We start from the raw sequence: 13,480 nt of genomic DNA on the forward strand, positions 1-13,480 counted from the left end.
ATACTTTTATTTTACACCTTAATATTCACCTAATATATTGTCTTCTTACTCTATGTTTTGTTGTATTTTTTCAATTCTAAATCATTTCAATTCAAAATCAAAATAATTTGATTTACATAAGTTAAAAATGTCAAAAGGTTAATCTGTTTAGTTAGACGATCTTCGCACACAATGACAAGCTGTCTCTGTGGCGAAGTTTTAATGCGGGTGAATCCCAATACAACGCAAATACCAGCCGCGTGGTAAGTTGGTTCGAATCCCAATAGAAACTTTTATTTTTTTATTTTTTTTTTTATACATTTTATGATTGTAAGTATATTTATTATATAATTTTATTTTCAGAAAATACGTATTTAGTTAAAAATTTTTCCGACAATTAATGTTCAGAAATCATTTGTGGCATTTTTAATGTGTTTTTTGGCACTGTTTTAATAAAAATTTTTGAGAAGTAGTAAGTATAAATTAATTTAATATTTAAATAAAATATAAATAAAAAGTATATTAATTTCGTTTATAATCATATAATAGAAGTATAACTTCTTACGTGCGTACAAAGTACACACACATTCTTTTTTTTTTGCATTAAAATATTTAACAAAAACAAAAATTACCACTAAAATAATAAACCCGTCTGTCAGGCGGTTAGTCATTGATTTAAGATGTTAGTACTTAAGGGTTAAAATAAAATTTTCATTAACCGTTAAAACGAAACAATAAAATTTGTCTTTTGAAAACGTCGGCTACAATTGCTACAAAAGTTGAACCTACAAATACAACCAGTCTATATCTGCAATAAAATTAATAGTGTTTGTGAATTAGGCTTTGTGTTTGTTGGTTTTAATTAAATAGAACGCAAATATTTCAACCATTTACCCTAATTTTAATTACCTGTTGGATGGAACTGCATAAATTCACAATCTTGTAGCGGAAAGCCTGCCCTAGTTACCATTGCTGTCCCGTCGCCGGTTACGGTGTGAGCGGCGGTACAAGAAAAATATGCCCGCTCAAAACCGCCAGTGGCCAGTACTGTGTTATTTGAAAAAAATCTGTAAATAAAGATGTAAAGAATAAGTTAATCATTGACTAAACGGAATTTTTTTAATTTATTTTTTGGCTTGGACTATAGTCATTCAGCAAAGCCCAAGTACTAGTCTTTTACATCCTCATAGTTACTGATGCGGAGGGAAAATCGTCCCTTGACACTTTTATACAACTGAGAGTTGTAAAAGAGGGTCCAGTTAATAATTTAATAAATATATTAGATTCGAATATTTGTTAAGAATGTGAAGTTAAAAGTGACTTGAACCACATATTTTTTGAATGCAAGAAGCATAAACACCTAACTCAGGGCTTCCCAAACTGTGCGTCGCGACGCCCTGGGGCGTCGCCGAGTTGTCCCAGGAGCGTCGCGTGTCAGACCGGATTTTAATACAGAAAATATATTTATTACAATACTCATATCCTGCAACTGGCAGATAAAATTACTGGGTTTCAGAAGTAGTTGCTCTGGAAGAGCATGGAAGAGAAAATTAGATCAAGAAATTGACTGTTTCCCTGCTTTAAAAGGTATTCTACAAGAAAAATCGATAGAAATCCTCGATCCCTCTTTAAAAATATGTTTACACAACACATGTTATCATTGAGGGAACGCTTGAGAAATATTTTCCCGAAGATCTGGAGTAATATGAATGAGTCAGAAACCCTTTCCAGTTATTCACATCATCGACACTTTCAACAGAGGAAGAAGAACAACTGACAGAATTGTCCTGTGATTCCAGCCTAAAGCTTCAATACGAAAAGGACAAACTGTTTAAATTTTGGAGCTCAGTTTCTCATGAATATCATGCCATCAGCACTGCAATATTAAAGGTTTTACTACCATTTGCGATTTCGTACTACTTGTCCAAAACGGACTTTTCTGCAGTGACAGTAATTAAAAATAAGTACAGGTCAAACATAAACTTGGTAAGTTTTATTGGGGGTTGGGTTGAGGGGCGTCGCAAAAAAATAGCAAAGTCTCAAGGGCGTCACAGTACGAATAAGTTTGGGAAGCCCTGACCTAACTAACAACCTACTTAAAAGAATTATTGACCAGAACATCCCACTCCCTGTAAATATTCTCTTTATTCCGTCACTGAATAAAAAGAAAATCTTTGAGTGTTTAGTATGTGTTTGTCGGATAGTAAAATATAATTGAAATTAGTTAGATTTGTAAAATATGTTAAAAAAAATATCAAAAAAATTTTTTTTTTAAATAACAAAAAATGAAAAAAAAAATAAAAAGATCATTAAATAAAAAAGTATGCTATCTAAAAATAGTCTTATATCTAAAAAACTATAACAAAAAATATTAAAAAAATAAGAAACATGAAAGAAAAAAATCACTAAGAGGATATAAACCTCCGAGGTCTTGAACCGGGTTGATATCTTATCGTAGTGAAAAAAAGACAAAAAATATAAAAAAAAAAACAATGCAGTTATTGTGTTTATTAACATCAATATTTTTATTTGTAAAATGTATACACTATGTGTTCTTGGTATAATGTTTATTGTTTATTGTTTATTTTGCAATCTGTTACATCATACAATAACAATAAGCATACATATTATGTTGATTGATACAACGTCGTGAAAGGCCATAAAAGAAGAGGAAAAAAATATACAAACAACAATCTTGCATAGCCTTCTATAGTACAATGTCAGTTTGACACTAGAACAGATAGTTATATTTTTTTGTTTCACACTCTTAGGGCCGATTTGTCATAATTAACTTAATCCATAGTTCAATGGACTGAGGTTCAGTCTTGAACTCCGGTTATGTCGGGAAATGCAATTCTCATTGGCAGCTTACGTTGTACGCCTGAACGTTTGTTGGCAATGCGAATATCTCTAGATTATAGTAGCTTTCGAGAAATGCCAATAGGTTGCAAGAGGTATAACAATCGCCATTTTGTATGAACTTTTTTATGCTGTCTATTTATGACGTTATGCAGGGTGTAACGAAAATACAGGTCATAAATTAAATCACATATTCTGAGACCAAAAATAGTTCGAATGAACCTAATTTATCTTAGTACAAATATGCACATAAAAAAAGTTACAGCCCTTTGAAGTTACAAAATGAAAATCGATTTTTTCGAATATATCGAAAACTATTAGAGATTTTTTATTGAAAATGGACATGTGGCACTCTTATTGCAGGAACATCTTAAAAAAGAATAAAATAGTGAAATTTGTGCACCCCATAAAAATTTTTATTGTGTTTTATCCCCTTAAACCCACCAAACTTTTGTGTACGTTCCAATTAAATTATTATTGTGGTACCATTAGTTAAATTCAATATTTCTAAAACTTTTTTGCCTCTTAATATTTTTTTGATAAGGCCGTTTTGATCGAGTTGCGGCTTCTTTTTTAATATGTTTACATAAAAATTTTATGGGGGTTTTGTTTCTTTAAACCCCCCAAATGTTTGTGTATGTTCCAATTAAACTTTTACTGCGGTACCATTAGTTAAACACAGTGTTTTTAAAACTTTTTTGTCTCTTTGTATTTTTTCGAGAAGGCACTTTTTATCGAGATATTACTTCTTTTTTAATATGGTTCAAAATATACCTAAAAATGTAAATCATAAATAAATTTTCATATTATTTCCTAGTCTGCATAATCCTACTTAGCCATATACAAATATGTGGTGGATTTGACAAATATTCAAAATATCTCGATAAAAAATGACTTTTCGAAAAAGTACTAAGAGGCAAAAAAGTTTTTAAAATATTGTGTTTAACTAATGGTACTACAATAATAATTAAATTGGAACGTACACAAAAGTTTGGGGGGTTTAAAGGGGGGGTTTAAAGGGTTTAAAGGAAAAGGTTAAAGGTTTAAAGGTAAGGGTTTAAAATTTTTATGGGGTGTCCAAATTTCACTATAATTTTTTCTTAAGATACTACTACCATAATAATGCCACATGTTTATTTTCAATAAAAGATCTCTAATAGCTTTCGATATATTGGAAAAAATCGATTTTCATTTTGTAATTTCAAAGGGCTGTAACTTTTTTTATGTGCACATTTGTACTAAGGTAAGTAAGGTTTAATCGAACTATTTTTGGTCCCGAATATGTGATTAAATTTATGACCTGTATTTTTGTTACACCCTGTATATAAGTATTTATAGTCAGTAATTTTAATAAATCTAACAAAAATACAAATAATGTTAACCTTCCGATGACCAACCTTCTTTTGTTACACGGATAACCAACGGGGGTAAAAGATGACCCCAGGTCAAAAATGACCTGGAATGGATGTTTTCAGCATTTAAATCTTCATCTAACAATACATCCTCGTTTTTGATACTATTTCATCTTTTATAACAATTTTCTGTAACTCAGCCTCAGTAAGATATTTGCGGGCCATATCTTATACGTACACAAAATACTAAGAAACTGTAATAATATACGCCAGGAAATAATAATAATGACTAACTGGAGCAGACAGGAATGTCATGATTCGTACATAACAGGCACCACAGTCTAAAAATAGATTTTCATAACTCGCAGTGTAAAACTACTTGGAATTCCACATAATAGACGGTATTTTACTAAACGTCAACTTTAGAATATATTTTTTATTCGTAAAATATAGGAATTTTTTTTATTTCAAAATATGAGGATATCTAGGATGATATTAAAGTCAAATAAAAAAATAATGAGTTAAAAATTTAAAATACTTTTGAATTTATTAAAGAAAAACATACGCTGGGGTCCAAATTTACCCCTCTTGATCATCCGAAGGTTATTGATAACACACTGATTTTGACATGTTTAATGACAGTGCTTCATGACAATTCTACGCATGCGTAACCTCTGAAATCACCTGAACTGGGTTCATGAACGCTTGAATTTCAGCGTTCAAACTGAAAGCAGTTTAAACTACCAAATTAGTTTGAACGGGAATTATTGAGAAATACGATTTTGACGTTTAACTGTAGTTCACTTATTTATTTAGCGTATGGCTACATCACAGGTTCATATATATACATATATATAAATTACAAACAACAGTAAATACAAAAATATTCTACAAACAAACATCTAGATTATAAATATATTCGATTGACTCTTTTGTAGCAACCAGGAAATCCGAAGGGTTGTCGTTATAGGATCTAATCGGGCATTCCTCTACCATGTGTTTTACTGTTTGCCTTTCGGCGCCGCAGTCGCAATTTGGTGATTGTATTTTTCCCCCATCTGAAAAGTGAGTCGGAACATCTGCCACAGTTCGTCCTTATTCTATTGAGTGTGGTCCAAATTCGTCTCGGTTGGTTGAAGCCCTCAGGTTTGCTTGTAATACATGGCATGTTCCAGTTAGCTGGTGCAGCGTTATTCTCCCATTGTTCTCTCCACCGTTCAGTTACATTAAAGTTTTGATCTACTAGCCTTTTTGCTGTTTTTAGAGGCGGGTGTCTTGAACGGAGCCTATTTATGTCTCTGGCGGAAGTTCCGACATGGGAGCGGAGCTCAGGATCAGTATTGATTTTTGTAAATTCTCTGACAAGGGCGTGTTCCCCGGCGGATGGGTGGTGGAGCTATATGACTCAAAGCTGGTAACCAGTAAGTGGGCGTGGCCTTGATTGTGCCCGATATAGTTCGCATGGCTTGGTTAAGTTGGACATCAACACGGTGAGTATGTGGACTGTTTATCCATACTGGTGCACAGTATTCCGCTACGGGGTATACCAGTCCTAATGCTGTCGATCTAAGTGTGGGTGCTGAGGAGCCCCATGTAGTGCCGCAGAGCTTTTGCAGGATGTTGTTACGAGTTCGGAGTTTTGCAGCAGTCTTAGTAAGATGCTCTTTAAAGTTTAGCGTTCTGTCAAGTGTAACACCTAAGTATTTTGGGTGTTTATTATAGTTAAGGAGTCTGTCCTCAAAATGGATTTGAGGTTGATAGTTGGCCATCTTCTTGTTCAAATGGAAGCAGGACACTTCTGTCTTAGTTGGATTGGGTTGCAATCTCCATTTGCGGAAATAATTCCCTAGGGCATTTAAATCGTTTGTTAGCATGCGTTCAGTGACCTCGAATTCTTTATGACTTGCGGCAAGCGTCCAGTCGTCTGCGTATCCAAACTTTTTTGATGTGGTTTCTGGCATGTCTGCTATGTATAGCCTGAAAAGCATGGGAGCCAGCACGGATCCTTGTGGAAGTCCATTATTCAGTTTTCTTTGGGTACTAGTCTTGTCTCCCAATATAACTTTAAAACATATGTTGGATAGCATGGCGTTAATAACCTCAGTGGTCTTTCTGCATGGGATTATTCGCATTAATTTATATATTGACCCTTGTCGCCACACAGTGTCGTAAGCAGCAGATAAATCGATGAAGACAGCGGTTGTTTTTAATTGCTTTTGAAAGTTTGATTCCACATAATTGGTCAGGGCGAGTACCTGGTCTGTGCAGCTGCGGTTTGGCCGAAATCCTGTCTGTTCCACTGGTAAGTGTTGGAATATGGTTTTGCTGATTCTATTATACAACAGTCTTTCGAACAATTTGTACACCATACTTAAGAGTGCGATATTGTGTAATTCACTAAAAGTTCAGGTTAAACTTGAGTTGAACTCGATATAAGAATCGGCCCGTAAAGACAAAAAGAAACAGTGTATTTTGGTAAATACATATTTTTATTTGGTGACAACACTTTACTGTTAAACTTGACGGTGGCGAAAAAACTAATATATGAGGGAAAAATTGTTGAATTTGTTTGCCGTCAAGTTTGTACCGGTGGTGGGTTATGATGACATTAAATATCTGACGTGCATTCCTAATTGTTTGACTGTTAGTATATAACGATTTTAAATTAATTTTATATTATGTACAATTGCTATTAGAATGGTAGATCCAAAGGTGTTCTTATTTTCAGCCTTGTTTCTTCACTGTTGTCAAGAAGATTTATTACCAGTGTGTTTGGATGTTGCTCTAAGCGTCTTAGGTAGTTTGTGCTATAATAGGGATGTTCACTAATTTTTAAATATAGTTAAATTCAATAGATTACAAGGTATATAAAAACGTAACAATCATAAAACTGTTTAAAAATGTATATTTTTTAAGATAAATGAGTTCATAATGTTGATTTTCTTGGAGGCTAGAAAAACGGTACCCTGCAGAGAGGCTACGGTCTGTGACGTCAGCAGTCGTAACGTCTTTGATCGACGACTAGTTTTGTATACTTATTTACTCAGTGTATTTGAATGTGCGCAGTTTTTTACGTATTTAATTATTAAAAATGAAGCCAAATAAATGGTGTTTTGTTCCTGGGTGTGTAAATACATCAAAAAACAGTTCTGACAAGATTTTTATTACCGTTCCAGCCAATTTAAAACTTAAAATAACTAACTTAAAGAACTAGCTTAATAAAGTAAACATTATAGAAGTTTTCCAGAGACTTTCGGCCCTTGGTAATAATGTAATTGTTCTTTCTGCAGTTACATTTTTCAAAAATACTTATTAGTTTTCTCAGGATTCGAAAAAAATGAATGAATTTAAATAGCATTGGACCAAGATTTTGCACCTACCCCCTTAAAGAGTAAATGAAAAAGTTTCGGGACCTCAAATTTGTATTCCTTAAACTGGGATATTCCTAAAAACGGGATTCTAATAATACATACAATAAAAGTAAACCTTGAAATAACTACATGTGGGTGTAGGTATGACTTTATATTATATTAAAATAATTAATAATTTAGTGAAAAGATTGGTTGAAATGAAAATGTATAATACCCAAGTTCAAAAATATTTTTTACCTTGGAACAGTTGTCAACTCGAAATACGAAACAACCAAAATAAGATCTAGAGTTAAAAAGGACATAGCAACATTTAACAACATGCGACATAATATCTCTCCCACTAAAAATGCGGCTGCTAAAATGTTATTATTTCCGGTCTTGCTATATGGCGCAGAGGCCTGGACAATAATGGAAACATTAATGAAAAAGCTAGAGGCATTCGAGATGTGGGTGTACCCACGTATCCTCAAAATATCCTGGGCGACCCACACCAACGTACAGGTATTGCGTCGAATGGGAAAACAAAAAGAAATCTCTTTTACAATTAAGAAATGAAATCTTAAATATTTCGGTCATATCATGAGGCATGATAAATATCTTATACTCCAACTGATAACACAAGGTAAAATAGAGAGCAAATACGGACCCGGAAGAAAAAACACTCATGACTTAAAAACTTACGCCAATGATTTGGACAAAAATCGATCGAGTTCAGAACGGTCGAGTAGGAATCAGGCGATTCAGAAACGCCTCAAATGAAATTAAAATTGCCATGATGATCACCAACGTCCACAACGGACAAGGCACATGAAGAAGAATAAAAATATTTTTAATACACCTAACCAAGGTAAAGTAATAACCAGCCAATGTCTGTATACAATATGCATGCGTACAATGCATGCATACAACTTTCTCTATTTTTTTTTTTGTGGAGTACGCATCGTACGCATCGTACGCAACGGATTTTAGTTTGACAATCGATAATGCGATCCGTACGATGCGGATCAGTGGACGCGGTTACATAAGTTTCTGTGCAAGGCAAACTAAAATCCGTTGCGTACGATGCGTCCGATACGTACGATGCGGGTCTGTGGACGCTTGCCTTTAAGCATTTATTTTTTTAGCTTAAAGAAGACATGGAAAGTTATATGGAATATACACTCAGTAAAGCTGTGGTAGATTTATTTTTTTACAAGATGCCAATAAATCAGACACCATTGTTACATCTACACTACAGTCGGTAGTTTATACGAATCGGCTTTCTGAAAACCTTCTTCCATTTTATTTGTTTATTTTTGTAAAACCCAAAATATGTCCTTACAAACAGTCTATCCACTTTAAACTAAACAAATTCACTATAAAACTCCACTTTAACCCTGATAAAACAAGAAGAGAACAAAATAAAATGACCTGAAACGTCAAACAGGTAAACAGTAACACTATGAGAATGGCGCGCGCTTGGGGTATGCAACTAGTGACGTCAGGCCAATAGAGAAGCGTTCTTGAAATTTAAAATAATGCTAGATTTCTAATAAAGATTTTTTATAGAAAGGCTTTTTCAATTTTGTTGAAATTTTGGACAATTATTCCTAGGGTGTTTCTTAATCGTTTTACATGTTTGAAATGACTTTTTAATTTTTTGTGAACATCCCTATTAATAGCATTGTTGTAAATTAAAAAAGAAAGTACACTGACTGGCACAAAAAACGGTCACCCTACAAAATGGATCATTTTTGATGTCTCGAATTTCCTAAACCTGTTGTCCGATTTAAGTGATTTTTTTAATATGTTATAGTTATAGCCTTATTCTTTAACAATATCGCTGTATTAATATTGTTTCCAGACAGGTAAATTATCATTGTATACCAGGTGTACCAATCAAACTGTGTTTTTTTCTCAAAGTTCACCACACCATGTGGAATATTCTAGCATTTATAAAATACTGAAATTAAAACTCAGCTATAGCCTAAGGTTTTTTAACATTCTGTTTTTTGAAGATATTCTTCTTTAGCGGCGAATCGATTGAGGGTAAAATTTGATTGATCCGCGCGCATGCGCACACCGACAGTATGGTATTAGTTGTTATACGGGCTCTGATTGGGTGTTGAAATTTTGAAATGATCTGTCAATAATTGTTCAATATGGAGGTTATCGGTAAACAAAAATATTGTATATTATTAGTTTTTATTGATGTGTGGACAGAAATAAAATCAAATTTATAATTATAGTGACTTTTTAAATAGTTTTGAAAAGCCGCAGGTACGTAATTCTAAATGTTTCAGTTGGAAATACCTAATAGTTTCAATACCTATCTATTTGGAAAATGTAAACAAAATAATGTAGTTACCTATTAGTAGGCAATGCTTTAATTTACATAATCTGATTAAGAACAAACTTTCTACAAATCTTCATCTCATATATCGTTTTCTTACTCTATATTTTGTTGTGTTTTATTTCGACAAAAATCAAACTAATAATTTTGTTAAATTCATATAAAGTTGTGGCGTAAACGTTTAGTTTGTGTATATTCCCACATGACGTATACGAAAGTTTGGTGCAGTTTGAAATGGCGTCAACTTTCGTACGGCGCGGTAGACGTGAAGTGGGTTCAAGCTCCAAGCAATTTATTATTTTTTTATTTTTTTTTATAGATTTTATGATTGTAAGTATATTATTATATAATTTTTGAAGATATTCTTCTTTTTTGAAAGTGGTAGATAAGAAAGTTAGTTTGATTTTTAAATAAAATAAGTACAAATAACCTTTAAGTATATTTACTTCGTTTAAATTACCTATTATATAATAGAAGAATATCTTCTTACGTGCTTACAAATTACACACACATTCTATTTTATTTATTCGCTTATGTTGGATAATAAAAAAGTTAGGTACTTTACAACAAGCCATGTTCTTCATCAATACAGGGTGTTTTTAAATAAGTGCGACAAACTTTAAGGGCTAATTCTGCATGAAAAAATAATGACCGTTTGCTTTATAAATATACAGAGTGAGTCTGTAATTTGGACTAAATTCAATAGCTCTAATACTTATCGTTTTTTTGAAAAATTCTCAGACCTGTCTATTAGTATTTCAAATCGAAATGTTTTACATACAATAATAATGTATAGAGGGTGTCCCAATTTAGAGATATGACGTCATCATTGATTTTCTTAAATGGCAACACTGTCATTTTGATAGCTATTTTGATAGGGTGTGTAAAGTTATACATAACTGCAAAATATCAAATTTTTATTCCCTACCATTTACAAGATAATAGAAAATAACAAAGTTATGTCTGTAATTTGGAATAAATTCAAATGTTTCAAATACTAATCGTTTTTTTGAAAAATGCGCAGACCTGTCCATTAGTATTTCAAATCGAAATTTTTTACATACAATAATAATGTATACAGGATATTCCAATTTAGAGATATGGCGTCATTTAGAGATATGACGTCATTTGATAGCTATTTTGATAGAGTGTGTAAAGTTATAAGAAAGTGCAAAATATCAAATTTTTATTCCCTACCATTTACAAGATAATAAAACATAATATTAAATCTCTAAATTGGGACACCCTGTATACAATATTATTGTATATAAAAAATTTCGATTTGAAATACTAATCGACAGGTCTAAGCATTTTTCAAAAAAAAACAATTAGTATTTGAACTCTTGAATTTATTCCAAATTACAGACTCACTCTGTATGTCCGCAAATGCTTCCTTTCCGAGATAGGGATGTTAAATTTTTTTCTTACAAACTGACGTTTTATTTATTGCTCTAAAAACCGGTTGAGATATGCAAATGAAATTTGCTAGGTTTTAAGAGGTTGATATTGCGCATTTCATGGCATACAAATAAGAATGTTATATTCGCCATTGGCGTGCATGCGGGTAATATTACCCGTCATATTGCCAGTATGCGCGCCAATGGAGAATATAAAATTCTTAGTTGCATGTCAAAAAATGTGCAATAACTGTCTCTTAAAACCTACCAAATTTCATTGGCATATCTCAACCGGTTTTAGAACAATAAATAAATCGTCAGTTTGTAAGAAAGAATTCAACATCCCGTATCTCGGAAACGAAGTATTTGCGGACATATGTTTATAAAGCAAACGGTCATTATTTTTCATGCAAAATTAGCCCTTAAAGTTTGTCGCACTTATTTAAAAACATTGATGAAGAACATGGCTAGTTGTTAAAGTACCGACCTTTTTTATTATCCAACATAAGCGAATGAATAAAAAAAACAGAATGTTAAGAAAACCTGAGGCTATAGTTGAGTTTTAATTTCCGTATTTTATAAATGCTACAATATTCCACAGAGTGTGGTGAACGTTGAGGAAAAACACAGTTTAATTGGTACACCCGCTATACAATCATAATTTACCTTTCTAGCAACAATATTATTACAGTGATATTGTTACAGAATAAGGCTATAACATATTAAAAAAATCACTTAAATCTGACAGATTTACGAAATACGAGACATCAAAATGGCCCATTTTGTGGGATGGCCGTTTTTTGTGCCGGTCAGTGTATATGGGGGGTAGGGCGCAATTTTCAGCATTGGAACACAGATTTAAAAAACTGGTAATGCATATGCCTATAAATGTAAGTATCAATTTTATTTTAAAATATTTTTTCTCTTCTCCCCATTTATTTATTCACGAGTTGCCGCTGATAATAAATGAAAACCATTCAGAAGTGTATAGTAGGTAAAGAATTCGTTTATTGCAGAATCGTAAATAATGGAAAATAAATGCATTTCTATTATGAAAGAATTATATTTCATTACTAGACTGTGAATATATTAATGGTAGGGGAGCCCAAGCGGAGATTTTTGCAGTTACTCGATCACGTCAGAAAATCATATGAGGAGAAACTTTGTATCTTGTAAATGTACCCCTACCATATAAGGACTCTTAATACAGGGCATGCGTTGGGGGCAGTTCGTAAAAAAATCTATCCTTAGAAGAATTCGAAATACGTCGGATTAAGACAAGGTAAGTTAAGTACAAGAAAAATAGTGTATGTTTCAAAAATCTGTCGACTTAAGCGGGGCGTAATAGTCTGGGCTGATTATCGGAGAATAGGCCATTTTTGGGAAAAGTTATTTACCAGCAATTTTATTGCTAGAATCGAATCTTATGATTGTATATATTAATAATATAGGTATGCAAAGTCCGCAGATAGTGTGCTACTTTTTTTATAAACAAAATGGCGCCCGAAAATCGTGTTTTTTTTTCAATTATTGCTCTACAACTCCGAAGATTTTAACTTTACAACAAAAACATTTAAATAAAAATTCACCGTGATTAAATTCTGCATAGAGATGTGTTTTTCCCGATCTGCTCCGACGAAAAGTTTCCTCGGAAAATGCGGGTTTTCCCAACAAAATCTTTAATTTTCAAATAAATTTTTAGATAAGTAATTATATACCAATAATTAAATAATGTGGTGACTTAGAAGCCTTCTTGGCTTAGATTATAGTTCCAGAAGCTGGTGAAAATTAAACAAATATTTTAGCCACAATTCAATTGTTAATTAATAATTTATGGTCGCAATAATAACCAAAATAATTATGATACACTGATTAAGCTTTGAAATCTTATAACGATTAGATGCCTATTTAACATTTTGTCGACAAAATATAAATTTTTTATTTTTTGCATAATCTTTAAATGTTTAAAAAAATAGTTATATAAACAAATTAACGTTTCTCAGAAAGCTTTTATTATATTATAATTTTAAAAAATAGCTAAAATGCGCATTTCAAATATCTTGAAAATGAATGCTTTAAAACTTTTTTGCAACCATTTGCAAAAAAGTTATGAAACAGCAAAATAAACATACGATTACTACGGTGTTTATAATTTTTTTAAATTCTTTCAAAGCGTAGAAGTGAGATTAA

General features: G+C 32.3%; 1 protein-coding gene across 1 annotated transcript in view; it reads right to left on the reverse strand.

The window, feature by feature from the left end:
• LOC126882496 (succinate dehydrogenase [ubiquinone] flavoprotein subunit, mitochondrial-like) overlaps window positions 1-13,480 on the reverse strand; it is a 229,114-nt gene that overhangs the window by 54,290 nt on the left and 161,344 nt on the right. The window contains exon 5 of the mRNA XM_050647461.1: window positions 889-1,046. Within this exon, the coding sequence (XP_050503418.1) occupies window positions 889-1,046 (158 nt within the window). The remainder of the gene's footprint in view (window positions 1-888; window positions 1,047-13,480) is intronic.

This window comes from Diabrotica virgifera, chromosome 3 (genome assembly GCF_917563875.1).
Source record: "Diabrotica virgifera virgifera chromosome 3, PGI_DIABVI_V3a".
Classification (NCBI taxonomy): domain Eukaryota; kingdom Metazoa; phylum Arthropoda; class Insecta; order Coleoptera; family Chrysomelidae; genus Diabrotica; species Diabrotica virgifera.